Consider the following 26057-nt stretch of genomic DNA (forward strand, 5'->3'; position numbering starts at 1 on the left):
TAAGGGTCCATTTTTATTAGGGGAATTTCGTAAATGCTGTCCGGAAGGAATTTTGTGGCTCCCCATGCATTCTAGAACTTTCTATTATAGAAATGTGTGCAAATTGTGTTTTTAGTCAATGATTGAGGTTTGCAATGGCTTTTGGGTAAATAGTGAGAGACACACAAGTCAGCCCACTCCAGATACCCCCATGTGTCTAGTTCTAAAAAATGTAAAAGTTGGATTGGTTTCCCTAGGTGCCAGCTGAGCCAGGGTTCAAAATCCAGAACTACCCACATTGGAAATAGAGGGTTAGTTTTGGGTCTAAAAATGTGCTGCATCCATGTTTCATTTTGGGTTGTTTCCTGTCGCTGAGACTAGGTCTATCCACACAAGTGAGGTACAATTTTTATTGGAAGACTTGTGGGAGCATACAATAGTAGTACATTTGTAATTTACAACTGAATTTCACTGAATCTGTGCCTTTCAAATATAAAACAGTGTAGAAGCAAGATTACATTTTTAAAAATACCCTCCAAATAAATTGGTAGGACAGGTATCCACAAATTCAGAAAAGTAGTAATAACCTCAGCTCCTAAACTCTATATCTTGTGCCCATTTCAGAAATATGTACGTTTTCTTGATATCCTTTTTTACTCTGCCTATTTTGCTATAAGAATTGGTCTATACTTGGTATTCAATGAAAACCCATTGTATGGTGCACTTCAGTTGTTTGTTCTGGGTATGTTGGATTCTCAGAGAACCTACAAACCCTACATATCACCACAACCACAGGGGGCTAGCAGATGTAAGGGTGTATTACTTTTGTTAACCTGATACTGTGACAAAAATTATAGATGAAAATGTCACAACTGCCTGTTTTTTCCTACTAATTTTCAATGTTTTTTTCAACAGTTATTTTCCTTGGGGATACCTTGGAGGATCTACACATATGACCCCTTGCTAAATTTGGAATTGTGTTTAAGTTTCAAAAATGTATAGCTTTTCTGAATCACCCAAGGGTTTCATACTGGTTTCCACCACAAACTGAGAGCACAAAAAGTAGGGAAGATAGGCTTCCTTTTGGAAAAATGCCAAAACTGTGGAACAACATTAGTTTTTTTTATTCCACCATCCACGTAATTATGCAATATTCATGGTAAAAATGTACACACTATTTGTGTTAAAAATTGGCCAAGAAAACATAAAGAAAGCAAAATGAGAGCAAGAGATATTTGCTGTAAGTCGATTTTAGCCTAGTCTTCAGTCTTTTGTTATGGGCTACACAACCATTCCCTAATTGCTTACAGACTGCTGCTCAGTCTGTAACATGTCTTTTGTACAGCACTACCAGGGCTCGAAAAATCCACTCAACCACTTCCATTGGTGAGTCTTATTTGATCAGGTCCAGCTATTTTTAATACTTACTGGTCCCATCTGCAGAGTTGACACTGAACAGGTGCTCTGTTCAGTTGAAAGTGGAGGGGTGCTAAAAGATGCCTTTAAATCGAATTCTTATGTCACATTTGCTCTGTGATCACAGAGGTCAAAAGTCAGTTTTTCTTACAATTCATTTTCCTTCTGACTGCAGAGTTCCAGGGCTTTGTAAGGTGAACTGTGTGACCTGCTGCTTAGAATGTAAAATAAAAGGATATAGGGTGTCAGGTTTTTCCTAACACACACCATTTAAATAACTACGTCAACTGTGAAAACATTGAAAAATGTATTTTAGTAGTTGTGAAAACTCTTTTCTATATCTCTGTGGGATGAAAAAATATTTGAATAGGATGAAAACAAATCAGAATACTTTACAGGTTGATGTGCAAAGGATATGTTTTCTAAAACCCAATTTTCACAGAGTAATACACTGTATAGTTTTATCAGTAAAGCTGCAAGTTAGTGGAGAGGTTTTTGGACATGTCTTGGAAAGTTACTGTGTGTCGATGACAATATGTTACCACATCATGGTTTAGTAATATATTTATTAATATTGGGTGTTTAGACAAACTGAGAAACACTCCTGCCCTGATGGCAATGTTGTGAGTAAACTAAAAGAAGTCCTAGGTTATGTGGGCTAGACCTTATGGGTATGTGGGCTACATTCTTTCGATGCATGCAGCAACCTTTAGTCTACTGAATTAAACAAAAAAGGTTTTTTTGAACTGCAGAAATGCTGAGCTCATATATTTGAAGATGCAATCATATGTGAGAACTAAGAAAAAGGCGACTCTGTAAACTATTTGCCTAGGATCACACAATTTGAGACCCGTTTACGGGTCAAGTACAATACAGTTAGGTCGAGTAGATTATTTAAGTTACACGACCTGCAGGTCTAGTAGCATTTTTATGATTTTTCGAGCCCTGACTATGTTGGGCTAGAATCTCATACAGATAGCTTAGCGGACCCTCTTTAAGTCTTAGTTTGAGGTTTTTGTTATCTGCCATTTCGTCCCTCCCTTTCTTTTTTGCGATCGTACAATTGAGTTATGTGTTCTGTGATTTAATGTGCATAACAGTATTTTTGTTTAACTAATTCATATTGCCAAGGGAAAGAGCTCTGAGGCACACTGAGGTGTTGGTTTTACACTTGAACACCTTGGAGGTTCTATCTGGACTGTTGGATGAGACTTTTATGCTGTGCTTTCAATGATTTTGAGTAATGTGAATAGTACAAGTTTCAAGTTTGGATCCTGTAAGGGCCACATGTTCGTACATTCGGCTCTGCTCTGTGTTGTATTGTATTTTACTTATCTATGCACGTTATGCTTTTCCCTTTGCACAATATATTTGAGGCTTGGAATGTAATTATTGCCTTTTTTATCATATTATAATTTATTTTAAACTGGTACTTTTTCTAACATACTTTGATTTTTTGTAACCGAATAAAGCAGTGATTGATCGATTGAGATAAGGGGCCAGATGTACGAAAGTTGGGAATTGCGACTTGCAATTTGCGAGTCGGAGCGACTCGCAAATTGCAAGTCGCAATTCCCAATGCAGTACGGTGTCTCAGACACCGACTGCAACTCGCTATGGGGTCGCAATGACCCACCTCATGAATATTCATGAGGTGGGTCGCAAATTGCGGCCCCATAGCGAGTATGGGCACTCGCTAACATGGAGGCCTGCTGACGTCAGCAGACCTCCATGTTCGCGACCTGCTTTTAAATAAAGCATTTTTTTTTTTTGAAGTGTAGCCCGTTTTCCTGACAGGAAAACGAGCTGCACTGCAAAAAAAACGAAACCTTTTGTTTCGGTATTTTTTCAGGGCAGGGAGTGGTCCCTTGCACCACTCCCTGCCCTGAAAAAATATTTTGGGGTCCAGTCACAAACTGGAAGGGGTCCCATGGGGACCCCTTCCAATTTGCGAGTGGGTTACCATCCACTTGAAGTGGATGGTAACTGCGATGCCATTTGCGACCGCGTACGCGGTCGCAAATGGTATTGCATCCCACGGTGACTCGCAAATAGGAAGGGAACACCCCTTCCTATTTGCGAGTCGGAAATGCATATTGCGAGTCGGCAACGACTCGCAATATGCATTTCTGCATGCCAAACCCACGTTTGCGACTCGCAAACGGGTTGCTACATCTGGCCCAAGGTGTTTAATGTGTTTTTCTTGCTTTTTTAGTAGCAAAATGTGTCCTCGGGTCGAAAGTTGACATGAGGACATATTTCACCGTCAAATATTGCACATGGTGACAGATCTTTATTTAGGGCAATTTTCCCTTATTTTTGTACTTTCATATGAAAGTAAATTACTAGTGTTTCACACACTCCCAGAAGGTACCAACGGGTGTTTTTATCACTTTTCGTGATGCCCCTGTGGCGCTAAGCGCTGATCCGTATTTACAAGGTGGCCTTAAGACATTTTATGTGGCTTAACGTCACCTTGTAAATACGGCCCCTTCCCATGCAGCACTGTGAGTGGAAGGCGCGTAAAATGGGTGTTGATGAAGGGGTGCCACAGCAACACCCATTGCATTTTGACGCTACCTCAGATTTATGAAATTTCGTTAACCTGAGGCATCGCCAAAATCTAATGCCACCCCCAGGGGTGGAGTTAGCAGGGCGCAACAAGGAGGAATACTTTTATTCCTCCTCGTTTTTTGCTTTTTCTCTGCATCCTGCATTCTGCCGCACGCATAGAAAAAGCAACATGCCAGAAATGATTGTTTATGTGCGGGAAGAAGTCTGCTCTAAATTCAGCTGTCAGCGCCAACACAGGCATCCTTGCACCATTGTGCAAGGATGTCTGCGTTGAGGGGTGTGATTGTTTATGTGCGGGAAGGTGTCCCTTCCTGCATATAAACAATCATTTGAAAATAACACTTTTGCACTTCTGTGTGTGCTGTATTCTGCAGCACACACAGAAGTGCCAAAGTGGCATTAGTGATTGTTTATGTGCCGGAAGGGACACCTTCCGGCACATAAACAATCACACCCTTCAGCACAGACATCCTTGCACGATGGCGCAAGGATGTCTGTGTTGGCGCTGGCAGCTGAATTTAGCACCTGCGCAGGGGAAAACATAGGGGTGCACTGTATTCACTTAAATACAGCACATCCCTGCATTTTTAAAGTGAGACAGCGCGGCACTGCCAAGTTTGGTGCAGTATCGCACTGCGCCACTTTCCATGAATCTGGCCCTCAGTCTTCAATAGTGCTTCAAGTCCATACCAAGTAAAGCACAGCATTTCACAAATTGTTATCACATTACCTAACAGAAATGGGTAATTGACTGTAATAAGTAACCCTCGTTTTATGAAAAGGTTTCGAAAGATTTAAATTGCCAGTGATAGAGTGACTGATAGTTGGGGTTTTGTGCTTCTTGTACGACATCTGACACCAAGATTTATATAAATATGTCACACCACCCTCCTCGCTGTGCCCACACACACGCTGCTCTCTACATTGGCTGGCAGAGCGCCTTGGTAGCCATGGAGACTTTCTGTAATGCCACGATGCCTGCTCAAAAGTGTGAAGTTAAAACCTGTCAGACCTGGGCAAGAGATATTGTGACAGTGCTATAAGTGAGCTTGGCTGAGTGTTAGTACTGTTCTTTAAGTCAAGCCATTACGGTATAATCATCCGATTTGCATACAACACAGTCATAGACAGGAAATGAGTACCAATAACGTATGAGCATCTTGCTGATCAGGTACAATGGCGGAAGCAGGAAGTTCGCATACCAGCTCTCTTCTAGTGTAGGGAATGAAGAGTGGGCTCTCTATGTCTAAGGGATGTAAAGTGTTGAATACTGTTTAGGAAGAAGTTCACGGGCTACAACAGCAGCGGTGACCGCCGCAAACTTCAAAGGGAGAGGCTGGGGGGAGAGTTGGGGGGCAGGAAGGAGACGGAGGGGGAAAATAATAAAATAAACTCACCTTACTGCCATCTCCACCCCCTGCCGCCTCTCTCCATGTGGTGTCCAGCATTCACTGGTCGCCACGGGATCGCATGGACATATGGGCCACCAGCAGGCCGCTGCAGGATTGCCGACAGAGACCACAGCCAAGTCACTTGTGCAACTGTGAGGGTGAATGACACATGGCCAGTGTGCTTGTCAACAGGACCTAGGAGCATGTGGGTTATCAGCTAGTTTCTGGACAATTGGACACCCATGTTGCCAGTACTACTTCATTGGTCTCTTGATGTTTCCTGAGGGTAAGTCTCCACCCTGCTGTTGAGATGCTTCTTCTTTGATGATGGTGTGGTTGCCACTAGACGACCTGGACGACTGGGGTATAGACTTGCAGGGAGTGAGGGTGACTGATAGGACCTTGTATCCTTGTAGCTCGGTGTATTTGCTGGTGTTGTTGTTCTCCCTCCGGCATGTGCAATCATTAGCAGGGATACCATTTCCGACAAAGCAGCCCTTGCCTGGGAACAGACAGTTGCACTGGGAAGCGTAGTTCACGCTTGCTGGTAGCTTACCTTTGGTACTTCCAATGAGCTGTCACCAGGGATGTCGCTCCACCTGGGTCGGTGGCTTGTGTCTGTAGGTGCACTGTCCGGTAGTGGTATGAGTCCTCCATTTCTCCAAGCTGTGATCTTTTGCACTTGCACATCTGTGGTTGCCAGGTCTTTCAGTGTGACAGGTCTGTCACAAACCTTTCTCTATTCTCTCTTTCCTTTCTTCTTCATGATGAAGCATTGTACTTCACCCTCTATTTGCTTGCTGCGATGTGGTGTCCCGCCACATGTCTTCTTTTTATGTGTACCTCTCACAGGTCAGGTCCTATCTGAGTACTAGTTGTCTTTTCCTATTTGAGTTCAGTGATGGCAGCTTGTCACTCGAGGGTGACGACTCTCCTATTGCCTGTGATGGGCTACTAGTGACTCTGTCTTAAGGCAGTGTGGGGTAAGGACACTCCTTGAACAGTCTCTGGCCCACTGCGGGGCAGTCCTACAGCAGTTGATTTGTAGACTGTCTCAGGGGAGCAGCAGTGATTTGTGCAGCCTTTCCACACATGCATACTCTGTTGGTGCAGGGGTTCACTAGTGTCAGTGCTGCAAGGCGGCTTGCCTTTTGACAGAATAAGGCCAGTTGGGGCCACTCCATAAGTTACTTGGTGGGTGGTGCTGGCAGATGGACACTAGGGGGCGCACAATCACTCATCCTGGAACCGCTGTGGCTTTGATGGTGCAACTGGTCATTTCATCCACAAGGGGTTTATAGGAGCAGATAAAGGGAGGGTAATTTTATGCCAAAGAGGCCTCTTCCATCACCTCAGGGCTGTCTCTTGGTAAATAAAGTTTCTAGGCATATGGAAGCTGCAGAGGCAAGCCTCGAATATTCAGCGCAGGGAGCTTCCTCGCGCTAACACACAGCCCTCTTCTCAGTCTGTGATGGAGCCAATGGTGCTAGTGGCGCTGTGATGCGGGGTTCTTTTAATGAGGGTGTGGCTTCAGGCTCTGTGTGATTAGTGTGAATTGCATCTGAGGCAGTATTACTTTCCCTTCTTTTGTTTACTGGGACAAAGATGGCAGGCAGAAACATCAGGCAGCCGCTGCGACAGATGTTGGCAAGTGGGAGCGCTAACGTGCAGGAGCTGCCGCGCAATGCTGGGTACAGTTATTTCTCGCCAGGGCAGAAGGCGGCAGTGAGGGATTTACCAGTGCAGTGACAGCCTCTTTTTCTTCTCCTTGCGGTGGTAGGCAGATGGCCATCAAGTTATCACATGTCCATGTGCACTGCTCAGTATTCACCTGGTTTGGAGACATGGACGATGCTGATAATGGTGAGTGTGCGCTGTTTTTTCCGGGGGACTAATCGCAGGCTCGCTGGGTTTTACACACTCTGCAGTCGCTTTGTTAGGAGTGAGCTGCACCTCCCCTCTCATGTTGGGATGGATGACATTATGCGGGGGCAGCTAAGGGGGGCGCAGCAGGTACGGTCCATCATCAGTCACTGGCCCAGCCGTACCTTGAGGGGGGCCGGGCGTGTTCCTTTGTTGCCACCAATTCCTCTTTATTGCACTGCCCATTGGTTCCTGCAGTCCCTCAGCAGGTGGACAGCAGCAGGGGCATCAGACTGTTTAAGAAGTCTCCTCTCTCTTTTCACTCAGCACAGGGGATGGTTCCCCGCTTCTTCAAGGAGTGCAGTGCCCGCTACCCCGGGCAGGCTAAATAGCAAATGCAGGTGCTTTCTTCCCCCAGTGCAACACCTGAGGCAGCACAGCATGTAGGGACAAACCCTTCATCGCCATTGTTATGTCGTGGGCCGTAGGCCCACATACCAGATAAAATGATGACTCAGACACTGCTTTGTATGTCAGTGAACTGACCCCGAGTATGTGCACTGGGGCTCTATTATTGGCAGGGCCACTGTGGTGACGCCTGTGCTGGATAAGTGTGAAGTGGGTGTAAAGTTCAGCCCTCAGGGAGCGGCTGTGTAACAAACACTAGAATGTGTCCAGCAGGACACTCCACTCCACTTTGTTCATGTTACGCCCTTTTTGCCTCAGAAGGGGATGTGGGTGTGGTGTTGCTTAAATTCCCCAGTGCAAACTCCCACCAAAAGTAACCGATTGAGAGAAAAGCAGGCCAAGGTGCAGAAGGAAGGAATAATTTCAAGGCTTACTGTTGTGCAGACTTATTTTTTCTTACTCTTCGTTTTTTTTTTAACTCAGACAGATATAAAAATGTTCTAAGCCTCAGGGAAATCTGCTGGCGCTGGTAATGATCTCTTCTCCCTCGTGTTTCGGAAATTCTGGTTCGCAATGCAATATTCATTGGATCACTGCTGTCTGAGTGGGAGCCGAATTCCCGGGGTGCAGCTGCATATCTGATTATTTCTCCCAGACGAGCTATGAAGGCTGCACAGCATCTTTGCTGTGCCGAGCTACTCGGAACTCCAATCAGACTTCCACAGACACAAATGTTAAGACCTTTGTGGATTTACTTTATTGTGATGTTTGTAAATTTCACAAGGTTTGTAAAGCATCTCCATTTGATGTAGCATGAACAGTTCATCAGCCATACAATGTATAGGCAAGCAATTGCTTTTGTGAGAAGACATGAAGCACAATTGCACCCCTGTCTGCTGCTAATATGCCTACATTAAAAGTACAAGTATTTTTTAGATATTCAGGGCCATATTTACAAGCAGCCAATGCCGCTGGGGCATCACTTACAGTGATGCACTGGCAGCGCAGGCTGCAGGGCCATATCTACAAGGCCACGTAAAGCCACGTTATATCGCTTTACATTTCCTTGTAGATATAGAGTAAGGTACGTAAGCACAAGTCGCTGCACTGCCTTACTCTGCATCAAAGAGGCGTTCCATGGGTGTTGCGGTGGGTGTTCACACACAACACCCTGGATTTTTACACATTCTCAGATTTATAAGATTTTGTAAACCTGGGAATGCGTCAAAAGCCAACCCCTTCCCAGTGGAGGTGTAAGGGAGGTGCAACAAGGAGAAATAACATTACTTCTCATTATTTCCTCGTTCCATGTGTGCTGCCGTTCTCTTTCTATGTGTACTGCATTCTGCAACACACATAGAAGTGGGAAAACGCCACAATTTATTGTTTTTGTGCAGGGAGGTTTCCCTTCCTGCACAAAACCTGTCATCCTTGCAACGCAGACACCCTTGCACCATGGTCCGAATTTGCCTGCTTTGGTGCATAGCAGCCAATTGGGCGCCACAGCAGGGGAAAAAGACAAGAGTGCAATGTATCTTTAGGTATGACAAATTCCTGCTGCTTTCTTTTGACACAGGGCAGCTCCGCAAGATTCCTTGCGGTGCTGCCCTGTGTCAACACCTCGCAGATGAGGACATAGAGTTATAATACAATACTTTCCAAGTAACCGGAACATGAAATTGACTTTGCATCCCACAACTCATAAAGGGTGTGTCTCCACCAAACTGTGCAATAAACAAAAGGTTGTATGTATACATGAATGTGTGTATTTATGTACATAGCTGGCATTTTATATATCTTGAACTCAGCCTAAAGAAATTTACATTCATTCTTTACTTAATCTCTCCGGAATTTTGTTCACAACCAACATATACTTTTGTGTTTGGACATGGGAACTGCTTTAAGTAATTACTTTCCAAGGTGAGTGGAAGTAATTTACTCCTGTTTCCTGATAATATGATTGGCATGCTTATGCCAAGTGTGTACAGTTTTCTGTCTGTCTTCTCCCTCTCTTTGCCTCGTACCTCAGTGGGTGAGAAGATTTATATCGAGCTAAATGAGCCAACATAACTGTCTTTCTAGCTATTGCAAAAAAAAGACTGGCTAATCCCAATGTGAACTGAACCCTTGTGCAATGTTTGAAATGTACTGCTGGTGTTCAGTCAATCCAGGAGAAAATGTCTTCGTTGAATGCTGTGTAAAAACGTTTTTGTTCAAAACATGTAGGGCTTATATCCACTGTCTACTATAGTTCTGTTTTTACTAGAATGATCAGTCTCCAATTCAGGAAGTAGTGATGTTCTGCTGGATCTTTATCTCCAGGAAATTAGAAAGATTCTGCATGTCTACATACGCTTCTAGAGATGGGTAATGCTCCCACACAGATGACTCATTCAGGCGAAGAACCATACAGCAAAGCAAGCACCGGGGATCAGAAGCCAGACCCTCCATCCGTCCAAAAGCCTTCGGTCTCCCGGTCTCCTGAAAGCAAGGAAAAGTCTGCTTACCAACTTAGGAGGGTTTGTATTAGAATGGAGCGACGGATTAACCAAAGGCTAGGAAGTGGGGAAGGAAACATTAAAACAGCATCTCACAGCACAAAAGTGAGACAATTAGAGCCCCTTGCAGCAGTCGAAAGAGTCTGTGGGGCCAGGAGCAGCAAGGAAAAACATAAAACACCACCAGTAGGTGACAGCAGCAGTTGCCACATTGTAAAGAATCGAAGAGAGGATCACCTCTTGCTGAGTACAAAAGGCAAAGAGTTCCAGTTACAACTGCAAATATGCTGAAATAGGGCACACCTGCAGCGGAGTCAGGATCTTCTCACCTTGAGCAACTATGTGGCTCAAGCAACAACCAGAAGCAGTAGGAGATCTGAGAGTCAGGAGCAGTGTCCAGGAAGTTTTGGTAGAGACCATGAACCTGAGGTTTTTTCCCGGACCCCACTGCAGAGCACACTTAGCAGAACAGATAGAGCTGAAGTGCAGGCATGCCCGGGAAGGACTGTGGGAATGAAGTAGTCCATCATCAGGCTCCAACAGTATGATCTGATTGTTGTATGACAAACCGGATGGTAGCCTCACCAGGTGGAATATAGGACACTCTGGACAGATTCCAACAGGTGTACTCATGTGCGTTCACCACCCCCACCGAACCATAGCACAAGGAAGTATCAGTGGGAACCCCTACACCAGTCAGGTGCACTGAGGGATACAATGATGCAGAGGAAATAGCTAAAGGTAATAGCAAAGCATGGAGGCACAGTTGTGGCTCTTTTGCACAGAGAACACTGGCAAAAAGACTTCCCCACAAGTCCTCTATTTATTGTCAAATCTGCTAGGTACTGGGCGAGGGATGACTATGGCCATGTGCCCAAGATGATATGATCTTTCACAGCCGGGATCAGAGACTCAGGACTATTTGTCTAAAAGACAAGGCCCCTGGTGACACAACCTTCTTGCAAGGCAAAACAAGAGCAACTGCCTTGCAATTTGGGGAATACATGTGACCAGTATGGCTGTTCCTCCACAGAGTGAAGCTATAGAGAATCACTCATGGTGGATCAGAAAGACAGATGTCATGGGGACGATACCCTGGACACTGACACCCTCCCAAACAGTAAGTGAGAGGCTATCACATGTTCCATTGCCCACAACCTACGCAACTTCCAGCCCAAGACTAAGAGGAGTGATGGCAGAACCCGAGAGAGAGGCAAGCAGCAGGATCATGCCCTGAAAGCAGGCCAAATAAGCCTAATTCGGAGAATGAATTTGCAGAGATTCATACACATCACAAGGGAGGCAGCTGATGTATGTGACAAGGAGGGGCTACTGAGCAAGGCACTGGACAATGGTGAGCAACCTATAAAGTGCACAGAAAAGGGAGATCCCCTAGTGAGGAGCCTATATGATCAGAGTCAAATGATAAAAAGGAGAAGGATGGTGGGATCTGTTACAAAGAACAATCTGACAAGTAAGGGGACCATGACGAAGCCAGATCTGGCATCAAAAGGGTACCATTGTGTCCCTTGGTAAGGCACCTTTCCAGAGTACAATTTAGCTTATCTTCAGAGGGAAGAGGCAGTGAAGGCAGCAATAAAAGCTCAGGTATATAAATGGGAATGCTGGAGGAATTGTCCAATAGAATGCACCACATAGGTAATGGGCTTGACTCTGGCTGGGCATATGCTACCTACAAATACCCACAACTACTAAATGCACAAGAGAGTGTGAGGATAGCAGCGCAGTGTGGTGCCAATATGGCTTATAATAATTAGAAGATAACGCAAACCTGCTAACCCTCGGACCTGGGTAAGTAAATATGAAATAGAAGAAAAAAAATCCCCCAAGGGGGAAGTGTACACCTTGACTTCAACGGCAATAGTGGTAGGTCAATGGTTTTGACTAAACAGTAACTTTTAATGCGGAAGTTTGAAATCTATAATATAGTTCTCACAGTTTAATTAAACTACCGCTAAAGGTTTATACTGTGGACATTATCACTTGCAAAGAGAAGAGGGAATAAGACATCCAGGTGGTAGGAGATACATAAAGGTTGTTAGTTTCTTTTTATTAGGAGGAACGCTTGAAGTAAACTATGAAAACCTATGAATAAGTATCTCTAATTATTAATTGACCATCCTAAAGAAATACCTAATAGAGGAATGTTTTATTTATTTTAGGTGCTTCCTATAAAAGACTATCAGTCCTGATGATGACCCATTATCGATTAGTCCTCATACGCTGGGTCAAAACGTTGACCTAATTTGATGTGAATTAATGTTGAGCTTAATGGTGACTTCTAGACACCTGGATTGAAGGGGTCTTTTTGAAGATCATTTATTGTTTTAACCACATTTTTTGTATATATTGTATATAACACTGTGGCACTTTACATATCATGTCATTCACTTTGACTGCGCCATCACCTTAGGAGCTCCTATATCTGCTTTTAATTTTGGATTTTTTAATTGTTAATCATGTTAAACTGTTTATTGAATAAAAGATATTAAATTACTGAAAACCTCATTAGATATAAAAAGGGTTCTTTACAATTACTTGAACTATTGTAGTGGAAGTCAAGGTGTACACTTCTCCCTTCGGTCCATTTTGTTTTCTGTGCCAATATGTACTAGTCATCAGGCTTAGGGGTAACCTCTGAGTGGTTATGCCCAGGCGAATGGACAAAAAACACTTTAATTGGATGGCCCCCTAATTCAATGTGAGGGCAAGTCTCAGTCGTGTGTTAAAACATCTAGTCATCCAGTTATTCTTGTTATCCAGTAGACCATGAATGTCAGTTGGTCAGAACGGAACACAGAACTTCAGAGGGGCCACGATAAACATGGCCCAGCCTTTGGCCATGGCCAAGGGCTGCTGTAGACTAACCCACTATATGCCAACACAGTGACCAACAACCAAGGTGGAAAAAGCAATTCAGGTGTAGTGAGTTTTAATATTCCAAGTTGTAAAGTCAACTTGGAGTCCCCAAGGTATACCAACCACGTCCCAGGGCAAGTTTGGGCAGGACAACGGGTACTATCCGCCAGCAGTATTCCGAATTAGGCTTTAAGGAGCTGCCTGAGGCATCACAAGGTGGCAATGGTGGCAAGGGTGACAGGGCTAGCCAACATGGGACCCTTTTCACTAAATGAAAGGATATGGAGGAAAGAATGTATAGACATTATTTTGGAAATACAGCAGATGGCCTTGGATTTACTGGTGCATGACACGAAAGATGAAGCAAAGAGAGAGAATAAAAGGGTTAGCCAAGAGAGAAACTTTATAGTTGACCCAACAAATTCTGTCTTCTGGCGTGTATGTTTGTAGAAAGGTTCCTTTCTGTGGGGTAGCTCTTTGGCTCTCCACAGCCAAGATTCACAAAAACTATGAATTATTTAGGAATGATGCATGGCTAAGCTATGATGAGGTTTTTAGACAAGAAATGCAGGCCGCTGCAGTGATGGAGTGGGATCATGAGGACATTAAAATTACTCCACACAAAGTCAGAGTAGTCCTTTCAGCAAAACCCAGTTAAAGGGAAGCCAGAAAAGCACAAGTGCCGGGAAAATTTGAATCCCTAGTCTAGTAGCAAGGGAAATAGAGGCCTGAATGCCATATGAACGAATTTAAAAAAAAGGTGACTGCACATTGGGGGCAGCCCGCAACTTCAGGCATGTGTGCACTATCTGTGCAGGGGGGTATGCAACCACTGTGCCACAGAGCAAGAGGAGCGAAAGATAAGAAAATACAATTGAGGAAACAGTAGGGAAGAATCCATATCCACCACCCCTTCAAGAAGATACAGGAAGAAGGGGAGGCAGATACCACAGAAAAACAGACAATTGTGCAAAGGTGACAGCACATTGGGGCCGGCCTGAAAATTCAGGCAAGTGAGCAGTAGTTGTTTGGGTGGACAAGCAGTCAATGAGGGGAGGGAAGTAAAGCAAGGGAAGTAACGGAATTCAAGGAACAGTAGGCTAGAGCCCCCACTCCCTACCCCATACCCTCTACCCCCTCTGGAGGATGAAGGAGGAGCGGAGGCAGACACAACAGAAAAATTGGCAATGAAGTGTTTGTAAGCAGATAATAACACACAGCTGGCCATTTCACCTATAGCAGCAGTAAAATGTAGTCAAATTTTGAACAATAGCAGAGAAGGGATATTGCACTAAAGCTATTGAAGGACTTTAAAATCCTGTAAATCGCCTATCACATCCAGCTCATGCAAAAGTCTGGAATCACTAATAGGGAACCCAAGCATTGTAAAGTAAAATATAGAGAAGGAGCTAAGGCTAAAGCGAGTGGCAGGCCCATTAAAAAAAGTCCAGTGCCAGAGTTCATAGTATCCCCTTTGTGGGTATTCCCAAATAATGTGCCTGGCTAATTTAGGCTGCTTCCTTTTTTTCATACCCATTGGGAAAGGATCCAGAAAAGTGCACAGTCGCTTATGCAAGCATAGTCGATGTCTCTGATTTTGTCAGCAATGGTAAAAAATCCAACCGTGGTGCTCATATTATACAAAACAAAAGGTCCTATCGGGTCCAGTTCTTATTTACACCATATAGAACTCTTACTGTTGTGTGAATGTATCTTTCACTCATGAATAAAATAAATGTGTATTTGATCTATGTAAAGTAATCTATTCTGGCTTTTCCTTCTTATCAAAGAGTATTTATCATTGAATCAAAGCAAAATGCTGTACAATACATGACATCGTGCAGAAGGCCGAGTGCTTGAATTTGTAATACTATATACAAGGACATGTAAAGGCATGGAATACAGCCTAGGTTTCTATTCACAATTTACACACAATAGAATACTTAATATAAAAGTCGGTGAGGTAATCTAAAGAATGACTCTAAATTCATTTCGACATGCAGTAAGTTTACAAGTCTTATCAAAACAATTGCCCTCTATTAGTGCATCTTAGTGTAGTATCCCCTATATGATAGCTTAATAATTGCAGTGGTCATATCCCAGCTTCGTGTAGTGTATAATCCAGACGTCCGGGAAATCACAATTTGTCAGTCATGAAGGATTCAGTCAATTCCAGGGGAAACAAAGAAACACTGATTTCTCCCACTGACCTTCACCTAGTTTGCTGCTTGCTCAGAAAGTGATTCTCCACTTTCTGAGGAAGCAGCAAACCAGGAGACTGTCATACTGTTGATACTGCACAAAGATGCACTGTCAGACAGCCAATGTCCTGATGAGACCTGCAATCTCACTACGGGTTAAAATGTCGGCACCCACCACTCTTGATTGAAATTGAGCTAATTCTTTCAAAAACCAGACATTTTTCTACATTTGGTGTAGAATGTATCATTGGTTTATTACCACAATTCCATTTCCAGACCGTTGATCAGTTATTGACTTCTCAACAAATGTGGTAGTTGATTCACAAAGCTCACCACTTCACTTTGAAAATCATGTTGGCAGCCTCAAAGGGGAGGTGGGCTGTCGCCCGTTGGACCACTGCTTGCTTTTAGTGAAGTTTCCAAAATTGCAAACTTTGTTCTAAGGAGGGCCTGCTCCTTTAAGGAATATTTGCTGCTTTGAAAAAAATGTCTTTAAACAACAAACTTTGGGGCATATTTATACTCTGTTTGCGTCGGATTTGCGTCGTTTTTTTTTATGCAAATCCGACGCAAAGCTAACTCCATATTTATACTTTGACTCTAGACCCGTCTAGCGTCAAAATACTTGGAGTTTGCGTAATTTTTTAGCGTGGACACCTACCTTGCGTTAATGAGATGCAGGGTAGGCGTTTCCACGCTAAAAATGACTCTAAGGCATTTGCGCCTTATTTAAACTCCCGTGCAAAAATGACACACGGGAGGGGGCTGGCCTTAAAAGATGACGCGCAGCCGTATTTGAGTCATTTTTTAATGCCTGGTCAGGGCAGGCGTTAAGGGATCTGTGGGCTCGGAAGGAGCCCAGAGGGGCCCTTCCATGCCCCCAGGGACACCCCCTGCCACCCTCGCCCACCCCTGGAGGACACCCATGGATCGGGGGAACCATCTCAGGTAAGTACAGGTAAGTAGAGGTAAGTATTTTTTTATATATTTCTAAGTGGCATAGGGGGGCCTAACTTGGGCCCCCCTACATGCCACTGTGCCCAATGGCCATGACCAGGGGACAGAAGTCCCCTGGGCATGGCCATTGGGCAGTGGGGCATGACTCCTGTCTTTGCTAAGACAGGAGTCATTTCCATGGTGGTTGTGCATCATAAAATGACGAGAGTCAGGTTAGCGTCAATATTTTTGACTCTAACCTGACTTGCACCATTTTCTGATGCACAACCCCCATTATTCCCTACGCCAGGGATGCCTGGTTCGCGGAATTTTTTTTTTACGCTCACCAGGCAGCAGTGCCGGCAAGCGTCATCCCATAAATATGACGCCCGGCTGGCGCGTTGGAATGGGGTTAGCCCGCGTTAAATTTTTTGGCGCAAAACTGCGTTAGCGCAGTTTTGCGTCAAAAAGTATAAATATGGCCCTTTATTTGTTTGTAACTGGTTAGGTCTGGAAACAAAACAGATGCTGGGACTTATACTGTAAATTTAGATGAAAGGTATTTTATAGATTTGTTTACAGGTTTAGTAAAAAGAGAGCATCATATTTAATAGATCCCATATTTATTTAAAATAATCATTGATTACATTTTGAGTCTGGAATTAATCTGTTAATAAATTGTCATTTTTTCCTTTATGATTTGTAAATGTTAAGTATGGTTTATATTTAACCAATTCAACTCTGACAAAAAAAAATAAGTGAAACAATTGAAATATTGCTTTGGATTTCAATATTTCACCCCAAGTGAGGTGCGTTTCAGAAGGGCCCAAAATGCTGCACTTTATGGGTCTTTCCTCTAATTTACTATTTTGTATTGCAGCACCCTCAAGGAATCCTTCAGCTCGAAAAATGAAACACAGCTGTGGCTTTCTGTATCTTTTTGTCTTAGTCGAGTCCTCTCCTGCATTTGCAGTGCTTTGAACAAAAATAATAAGCATCTACCATTTAGATGTGTTCATATGAGTGTAATCCCTCTCTCACCTCCCAGAGCAGAAGATCCAATTTGCAAGAACATCTGGCGCTTTTCATAAGTAAATACGTTTTTTGTAAGTTCAGAATATATCTGCAGTGCAGTGTGTGTATTTTAACTAATTTTCAAAATTTCCATGACGGACTAACTTTTATGAAAAAAAATGTGATTACACTTAGAAATATATGCGAAGAGAACAGAACTCCTGACTGCCAAGTCCTGACAAGAGCAGTACAGTACAGAAGCCTTCCGTGTCCCCAGCAAGGGCACTGAACACCACTTCCTGCCAAAGGGACTGGACAGGAAGTGGGGGGAGGAGCAGGGCATGCCGTAGAAAAGCAGCATAGAGGCAGCATTGGCGGAGGCAAGCTCACTCAGAAGTAGAGGACAATGTAACAGAGTGGGCAGGAATGAAGAGTAGAGTAGCGGTACCTGGACCCCTCTCATTTATTTCAGTCTCCACAACATGGCTTAAATATGAAATTATTGAGGTGTACTGCATGTAAACAGCTCTAGTTTTCATATTTTGAAGTTAATCTTTTTATATACCACTTTTGGAAACACACGAAGATCTTTTTTCAGATTCTGTTATATTTATGCGACACCCCTTTCACACCCAATATAAAGTGCGATTCAGTATGTGTCACAGAACCTATTTTAGAAGTGGGAGAAACGTTTCCAACTTGAAACAATGGGTTCTGTACATCTGAAATATCCTTTTTGCGGGTTTTTGATCATGATGACAGCAAACCAGCTTAGTACATCTGGCACTACAATACTTATCTTGCATGCCGCCTCTCGCCGAACAACTTGATGTACTCACCAGTTTTTATAACATCTATTTTTAACGTTTTTGTTTAAGTAAGGGATCCATTAGTAGCTTCGAGGGGTTCCTTTCCCCTAAGGTGGATCCCAAATCTAGGCAATATGAAACGCTCCGCTGATTGGAGAAACAGTAAGCTAATTAATATCGCCAGGTCTAAAAGTTTGGAAACTCTCTGCTGCACTCATTAGCTTACCCTGGAGAATTCAAATAAAGTTCAAAGCAGCCTGCAATAGACTGGCACAGATGCAGCTGCCGAGGCGCTGGCCCTTCCCATGGCTCCAAGAGACAGACATTTCAATTAAAGCTGAGCTCTTTCTTCTGCCCTCGCAGAATTCAGATCCGAAACAAGGACAAATAAATTGGCTTTTCAAACCCTCCGGGGTTGGAGGGATTGGAGATGGAACATGTTGAGCCCCCAGCAAACACAACGGGGGTTTCGTTGAGAAGTGTGTCAGTAAAAGTCACAGAGACAGAGCCATGGAGAGAAATTTATCATTTTAAAACTTTATGCAGCGTGGACCAAATCCCGGGGAAAACAGCACAGTGCAGTGAAAAAAAAGTATAAATGCCAGAAAGTCATTTAGAAAGTGGCAAAAAGAGCAAGCTACAGCTATATAATTAGCACTGACCTAGAACTGAGCTAGCATGGGTGATTAAGGCACATGCTGAAGTGATTAGTGAATGATGCAACGGTACCTTGCATAAATACATGCAGGATGATTATCAGGATACTAAGCTGAAGTAAAGTAGGCCCAGATTTACAAGAATCTGGCACATCAGTACCGATGCGTCAGATTTCTTACACCCCCCACGCCACCTAACGAAACCATGTGTTCACCGTATTTGCTGTACAGTGCACCATGGCACACGTTAGGCCAATAGCGTCAAAATGTTTGATGCTATTGTGGTGCTTAGCTCCACTAGCGTCAAAAATGTTGATGCTAGTGGAGCAAAGTGCAAGGAGGCCTATTGATTTCAATGGGTGTGTTCTTTATTGGCTCCTTTGAGCAGGCATTAAAAATGACGCCAAAAATGGCACAATGAAATCTTCTAGGTTTCATTGCACCATTTTTGTGGGCCTACTAACGCTTGAATGCTCCTTTGCATACATTATGCCTGGTGCAGGCGTAATGTGGTGCAAGGGTTTGCAAACTGGCACAATGCATGCATTTGTGGATATGGCACAGTGATTTTTGCCTCGATGAGCAAGCATTAGCTTAAAAAAAAATACACTAATGTGGCACAAGGAGTTGCTAGGGCCTTGTAAATCTGGGCCCTAGTTTGCTCTGGAGGTGCTGCAGAGTGCCTTAGACCACATAGTAAGATTGGCATTGTTACCAACTTTAAGGCAGTCCACTTTTCGGCCCCTTATGAGAAGGCACAAAGGTGTGGGTCTGTGTTCTTGGTTCTCCATGGTACCAGGCATGTGTCTGTTATACTTGCAGGGAAAGGAATTGTATCAATTCCCAGGACTGTTTTGTAGCATTACAGACCAGTAAAAACAGAACACTTTAACATAATAACAATTGGAGAGCACACCCCAGAAGAATTGTACTTACAAGTAATTACAGTGTTGGTTCTAGGCAAAAGACATACAACCAACAGTGAGAAATAAAACAAGCCAGCATTGGTCAGCCTTTAAAGGAATGCTGTATTATAAAGTGAAGCAGTGCAAGTAAATATCATATGTACATGTGTGGGAGCAAAGAACTGTAGAATAACATTGTTGTAGGTTAAAAGGTCTGGTGACAGTTACGCTGCTAAGCAAGACATAAAAATCCTTGTAGATTAGTGACTGCCCTCCTCCCATCTGTGCTGCTGCCAGGGAAAGTCAAACACCATAACTTATCTAGGGCCAAATGTACAAAATGTTTTTTGGTTCACAAACATCCAGATTCGCAGAATCGGGCAGTTAGTGAATGCAAAAAGGCATGTTTCTATGTACCAAGCCCAAATTGTAATTTAGTAAGCGGTTTCTGAATTGCAGTATGTGATTCAGCATTAGGAAGTGGCATTCTGGCGCTACTGCCCCCTACTCTGCGCCATGGTGCACCGCATTTTAAATATTAGGGCGTTAAGCGGTGCAAGGAAAGTGACGCTGTACTGGGTGCATCGCCACTTTTCTTAAAGCTGTCCCTTAGAGTTTGGCAGGATGGTGGCACTGCCATAATGTGTCAAGGTGAACTGTATTGTTTGCGTTTGTAGAAGTGTGTTCTGGAAAGTGCTTTGTATACTATGAGGCAGCTGTATTGTGAAATTCGCATGATGGTATGTAAAATTAGTTATGTTGGAGCCACTGATTACTTTTCCTAGCCAGTCAATAGACATTCACAATTTAATAATAGTGATACACCTGCTAGCAGCACCAGTATAGCCTCAAAATATACAGCCACTTATGTTTCTGTCTCTATATGCCAAGCTCACTTCTCATGCTAGTTCTAATTATTAATTCATTTCTCCTAAATTACTTTTTTTCATGTACATTTCTCTCTTTCTTCTTGCAACCAGACACGCTTAGTCCATGGCTGTTAAATATCGAAATTTCTATGGTGCCTAACTTGAAACCACTTTCCTAATGAATGTCTCTATCAAGACTTTGGCAGGCTATCATAACATTTAGAGATAGAAACAGGTAGTAATTTATACCAGTACTTTGATCCTTCTAACAATCATTAGCCGCGTTACATCGCCTACGATATAACCAGCCTAACTATTGATTATTTGCAAGTAAGTCTGCCTCTACCATTGCTAGTTTTTACTGAATTAATTTTTGTATCAACAACCAGTAATTATTAAATGCTGCAGCTAGATGTTTCAGTACTGCTAAAAGTTGTCACATCCCACCAGGCTCGAATCAGTTATAAAGCTTCAGATCTTTAGATAAAGATTGATTTGAGCCTAGTGGGAGTTGACATATCTATGGTGAAATTACATCATCCTTTCTTTATACTGGAGTAACTTACTAGCGCTGTATGTGCCGGATGACAAGGAGCAAGCAGTGCTGTTCTAGAAGTTGATGTTGAAAGCAACAATTATTGTGATTTAATCCACTTTGACACATTGTCCTGAGGATGGTCTAATGGACAGTTTGAACCTTGGGAGGCAGAAACGTCGACCTTATACACTCCATGATGCAATTCTTTGCATGAGCTGCTGGAGTCCCTTAGGAGTGATTTTCTGATTGTTTGAAAGACTGCATATAGGACTCAAATCATTTGTGGTCGGAGAGTCAGGAGAATTGGTGCTCTCCTTCTGTTCCTTGGATGTAAAGGGTTTGTGGACAAGAGGGGTCACCAGTGCATTGGTGTAAAAACACAAAAAATCTCTTTGTTGCTTTGCTATGTTGATGTATATCTTATTAGTGAATATATAAAAATTCTTCATTTTCCCAGAAACAAATTACACGTGGTTTGAAGATTTATTCATTTCTGGAATTTAATGTATGGTTAATTACAACATCAATAGTATTTAATATTGCTGAAATATTTGTATGCAAATGATTCCTCCATGAACATTGTGTGCTGTACAGCTTCTGTTATGAAAGTGTAGTGTAGCCATTTTTAATATAGCCTTTGCGCGTTTGCTTAAAGCATTAGGCCTCTGTGCACTTTGTTCTAGATGCATTTTATTCAGCCTTGCACTGTTTTTTTTCAATAACCAGTTTCACGGTCTTGTTTTATTTTCTTCTATCACACTGTTTAGCTTACTTCAGCACCGGAGTTCTCAAACAATACATTCTTGCTCGCTCTGTGCTTCAGTCAAGGATACAGTCTGGTACATTGCCGATAGACGTGGTAGGAGTTTAGTCTTTAGGGTTCGTAGAAAGTACACATTCTTACGTAGGGACGTTTCTTAGAACACCGGCGTGTTAATTATAAAAACACTTCCTAGTCCTGGTACACGTAAGAAGGAGATTCCGACCAGGGAACCACAACTAGACGCTGACTGCCCTGTTGCAGATGCTGATTCAGATCACAGGCCTTTGCTCAGGTATGAGGGTCGATGTCCTCCCGGGGACCCTGAAAGGCAGGTTTAGAGCTTAACATGCTGTGCTCAAAATACTTAGAAGAGAGATCGTAATCTAGTAGCACTATGATAGCGTTATTTCTATGTTTCACTCTCCTCGTTAACTATTTCAATCCTACTGTGTTGTATGGTTCTGGTTATTGCGGCTCACGCCTTGTTATCTAAAATGCAGTCGTTTTAATAAATCAATCTGTACAAATTAAACTGCCTCTGTCATTTGTTTATGAGATCACACTGGGTATGAGAGAACTGGTTGGGATCTGAGTGACCACGACTTCATGGGAAGCACTAAGATGTTATGCGCTCGGCTGCCCAATTATCTCTTCCCTCTGGGAGAGATGAGGCACTGCTAGTTAGCCGGAGCAAAACCGGATTGGGGGTGACAAGGGCCCTTCACTGTGGGTTAGACTTAGTCCCCCACACTGTGAACGATCCTGCCACCCAAAAATCCAGTAGTCTCATTAGGATAATCAGAGCCTAAGCGACAAAAGCACCTATTTAATTTGATTGACATTTCAGCACAGGATGGTGGTATGTAATATTTACAGTTAATTTAGTGAAATCAATTTAGTTCCCTAACAGAAAACTACTATATAGGTGTGGGCGGAACTCAATGGGTTTCATTCAGTTGAATTTGAAGAGGTACATAAAAACTCTGTTAGATTCCGCAGAGTTCTGTGAGCGGGGAAAATTGGGCATGTTGCGCTGCTCACTCTGATTTTTAGCACCAGGAGGTTCTTCTTTGCTGTACAATCAGTGTGAATGGCACTATGCTGTGCACCAGAGGGTCCTGCTTCTTTCAATCGCTTCAGTAGATTTTCTACTAGAATGGCAGCTTTCTCAATGCAAATGGTTGTGATCTGCTGTGACTGCTTACATTAAGAAAGCTTGCCGAGAGGCATTCTTGTACCCACAAATCAAACTTGGAGGCGCAAATTCTTGCTGTGCTCACCAACTTAACTTTGGCGAGCTGCTCATGAGAAAAAACTCCGCTGTGAGGAAGTTTCAATGGACTTTTTTTACCCACCCATACTACTTTGCAGTCTGACTCAGTGAATATTTACAATGAACCATTCATCTAGCAAAACATTTGCTCTGCTTACCTGTCGGCACGACTGGATCTGCAGGAGGCTTCTCCCATGTATTGACTTGCTCCCAAGTAAATCCATTGGTCCCCAATGCGACACTGTAACCACAGTTGTTATAGTGCTCATCAAAAGAACAGCCACCTGTCAACAAAAGAGGGAGGTGTCAATTCCTTGATCTGAAAATGACTCATCAACAGGGAAAGTTATAGCGGGATCAAGAAGGTAAGTTTGACCCATCATGATTTCAAATTCATTGAAGACTCATGGCTCTAACACAATACGGTTGGTTTCTTCTACACATAGAGTCAAGTACAGTGAACAATTCATGGAAGTTTTATGTGTGCAGTGTGTACTAGGTGCAATGCAACTTGCTTTGTAACCTTGCAAAGTAAAAGTGACAATTATTAAATCTCCTAACTTGCCATGGACAATTGGCATTTCAGAGAATGGTCTTAAATATAGATTTCCATTTATTGTCAACACTACATAAAATGTGTGGCTTCCGTCCACCTTGTGTTAGCCGTTATGTCTAATGTTGGTATAGAAAATGCCAGGGTTGAAAAGGTAAACATACAGTATAATTTAAGCATATTTATCTAAAGATGGAAGAAAGGTAAAACAGCCTTCCGGTACTGTATCCCAATGTTGTGGCTGCAAAAATATGTAATTCACTACATATCTACGACCATTATTTCATCAAGGTAAGCATAAATAGACAAATATAGATTCACTCTTCTTAACTTTGTATCTGTTTATCTTGACAATATAGTGATAGTCAATATTGGAAATGCACTATTTTTAGGTTGATATATTTACTGTGATATTGGGATCCCCAAACAGCTTCCCTTATCAAAATGTGATTACCATTGCCAGACCATTACCCCTTTTTTAAAGCATCGAACTATAAGTCTGATATTTTCAGTCCCATAGACAGACAATGTAAACCTTTTCTGAAAGGCCACAAACATATACCTTTGGAAGACTCCATTTAACATCTTAAAGACCTATGATTGTACCATAGATGGCATTCCATAGGTGGTTTATGTAGGAGCATGGCCTGGGTTATAGTGGTACCTTGTGGTACTTTATTTTAGTGACAATATGCCAAAAGTATCTCAGAGGATATACTCCCTTAGGAGGTAAGTAATATACACAAATTATATGCACACAAACCAAAATCAGGTAAGTAACAGTTAGAAAAGTAGTGCAAACAATGTAGAACACAATAGAATGCAATAGGGAGAAATAGGCCTAGGGGCAACACAAACCATATACTCCAAAAGTGGAATGCAAACCACAAATGGGCCCCAGACCTAGTGTAGTGTGTAGAGGGTCACTGGCAGTGTAAGAAAGCACTAAGGGTGTCCAATATACTCCATCCCAAGACCATGAAAAGTAGGAGTAAAGTTACAGTACAATCCCAGAAAGACAGTAAAGTCGAGATAGGGAATTCTGCAAGGTAACAACTGACTGCAAAACACTGACTACGGATTCCTGGACCTGAGGACTGGTAATGGAAGGGGACCAAGTCCAAGAGTCACGCAAGTGTCCAGGGGGGGCACGAGCCCACTAAACCCCGGATGAAGGTGCAAAAGGGCTGCCTCTGGGTGGAAGAAGCTGAAGATTCTGCAACAACAGAAGGTGACAGGAACTTCTTCTTTAGTCAGAAGATGTCCCACGGTGTGCTGGAGGATGCAGAGTTGTTTCCACGCAGAAAGACTGTAAACAAGCCTTGCTAGCTGCAAGAGTCGCAGTTGAGGAATTTGGGTGCTGCTACGGCCCAGGAAGGACCAGGAGGTCGCCCCTTGGAGGAGGAGACAGAGGGGGTGCTCAGCAAGACAGAGAGCCCAAGCAGAAGCAGGCAGCACCCGCAGACGTACCTGAACAGGCACTTAGAAGATCTGAGGACAGCGGTCAACTCAGAGTCACAAAAGAGGGTCCCACGATGTTGGAGTCCAACTCAGCGAGTTGGGCAATGCAGGAAGGAGTGCTGGGGACCTTGGCGAGGCTGTGCATGAAGGAAGTCTTGCAAAAGTGCACAGAAGCCCGAGCAGCTTCAGTTCACACAGTATACAGGATTACTGTCTGGCGTGGGGAGGCAAGGACTTACCTCCACAAACTTTGGACGGAAGGGGCACTGGACTGTCGAAGATACTTGGACCCAGCTCCTGTGTTACAGGGACCACGCTCGTTAGGATGAGAGGGGACCCAGAGGACCAGTGATGCAGAAGTTTGGTGCCTGCGTTGGCCCATGGGAGATTTCTTCTTGGTTTCCAGTGCAAGGTGAAGGCAGACAGCCCTCAGAGCATGCACCACCAGGAAACAGTAGAGAAAGCCGGCAGGATGAGGCGCTACAATGTTGCTGGTAGTCTTCTTGCTACTTTGTTGCGGTTATGCAGGCATCCTGGAGCAGTCAGTGGTCGATCCTTGGCAGAAGTCGAAGAGGGAAGTGCAGAGGAACTCTGGTGAGCTCTTGAATTCGTTATCTGCTGAGGTGGTACCCACAGGAGAGACCCTAAATAGCCCACAGAGGAGGACTGGCTACAGAGAAAGGTAAGCACCTATCAGGAGGGGTCTCTGACGTCACCTGCTGGCACTGGCCACTCAGAGCTGTCCATTGTGTCCTCACACCTCTGCATCCAAGATGGCTGAGGTCTGGGACACACTAGAGGAGCTCTGGGCACCTCCCCTGGGAAGTGCTGGTCAGGGGAGTGGTCACTCCCCTTTCCTTTGTCCAGTTTCGTGCCAGAGCAGGGCTGGGGGGATCCCTGAACTGGTGTAGACTGGCTTATGCAAGGAGGGCACCATCTGTTCCCTTCAAATCATTTCCAGAGGCCAGGAGAAGCTACTCCTCCCAGGCCCTTCACACCTATTTCCAAAGGGAGGGGTGTAACACCCTCTCTCGGAGGAAATCCTTTGTTCTGCCTTCCTGGGACTGGGC

General features: G+C 43.6%; 1 protein-coding gene across 1 annotated transcript in view; it reads right to left on the reverse strand.

Annotated features, from left to right (window-relative positions):
- Positions 1–26057, reverse strand: part of PTPRT (protein tyrosine phosphatase receptor type T) — a 1804620-nt gene that overhangs the window by 1429387 nt on the left and 349176 nt on the right. Inside the window, exon 2 of the mRNA XM_069243772.1 lies at positions 23132–23257. Coding sequence (XP_069099873.1) covers positions 23132–23257 — 126 coding nt within the window. The remainder of the gene's footprint in view (positions 1–23131; positions 23258–26057) is intronic.

This window comes from Pleurodeles waltl, chromosome 7 (genome assembly GCF_031143425.1).
Source record: "Pleurodeles waltl isolate 20211129_DDA chromosome 7, aPleWal1.hap1.20221129, whole genome shotgun sequence".
NCBI classification, from domain to species: domain Eukaryota; kingdom Metazoa; phylum Chordata; class Amphibia; order Caudata; family Salamandridae; genus Pleurodeles; species Pleurodeles waltl.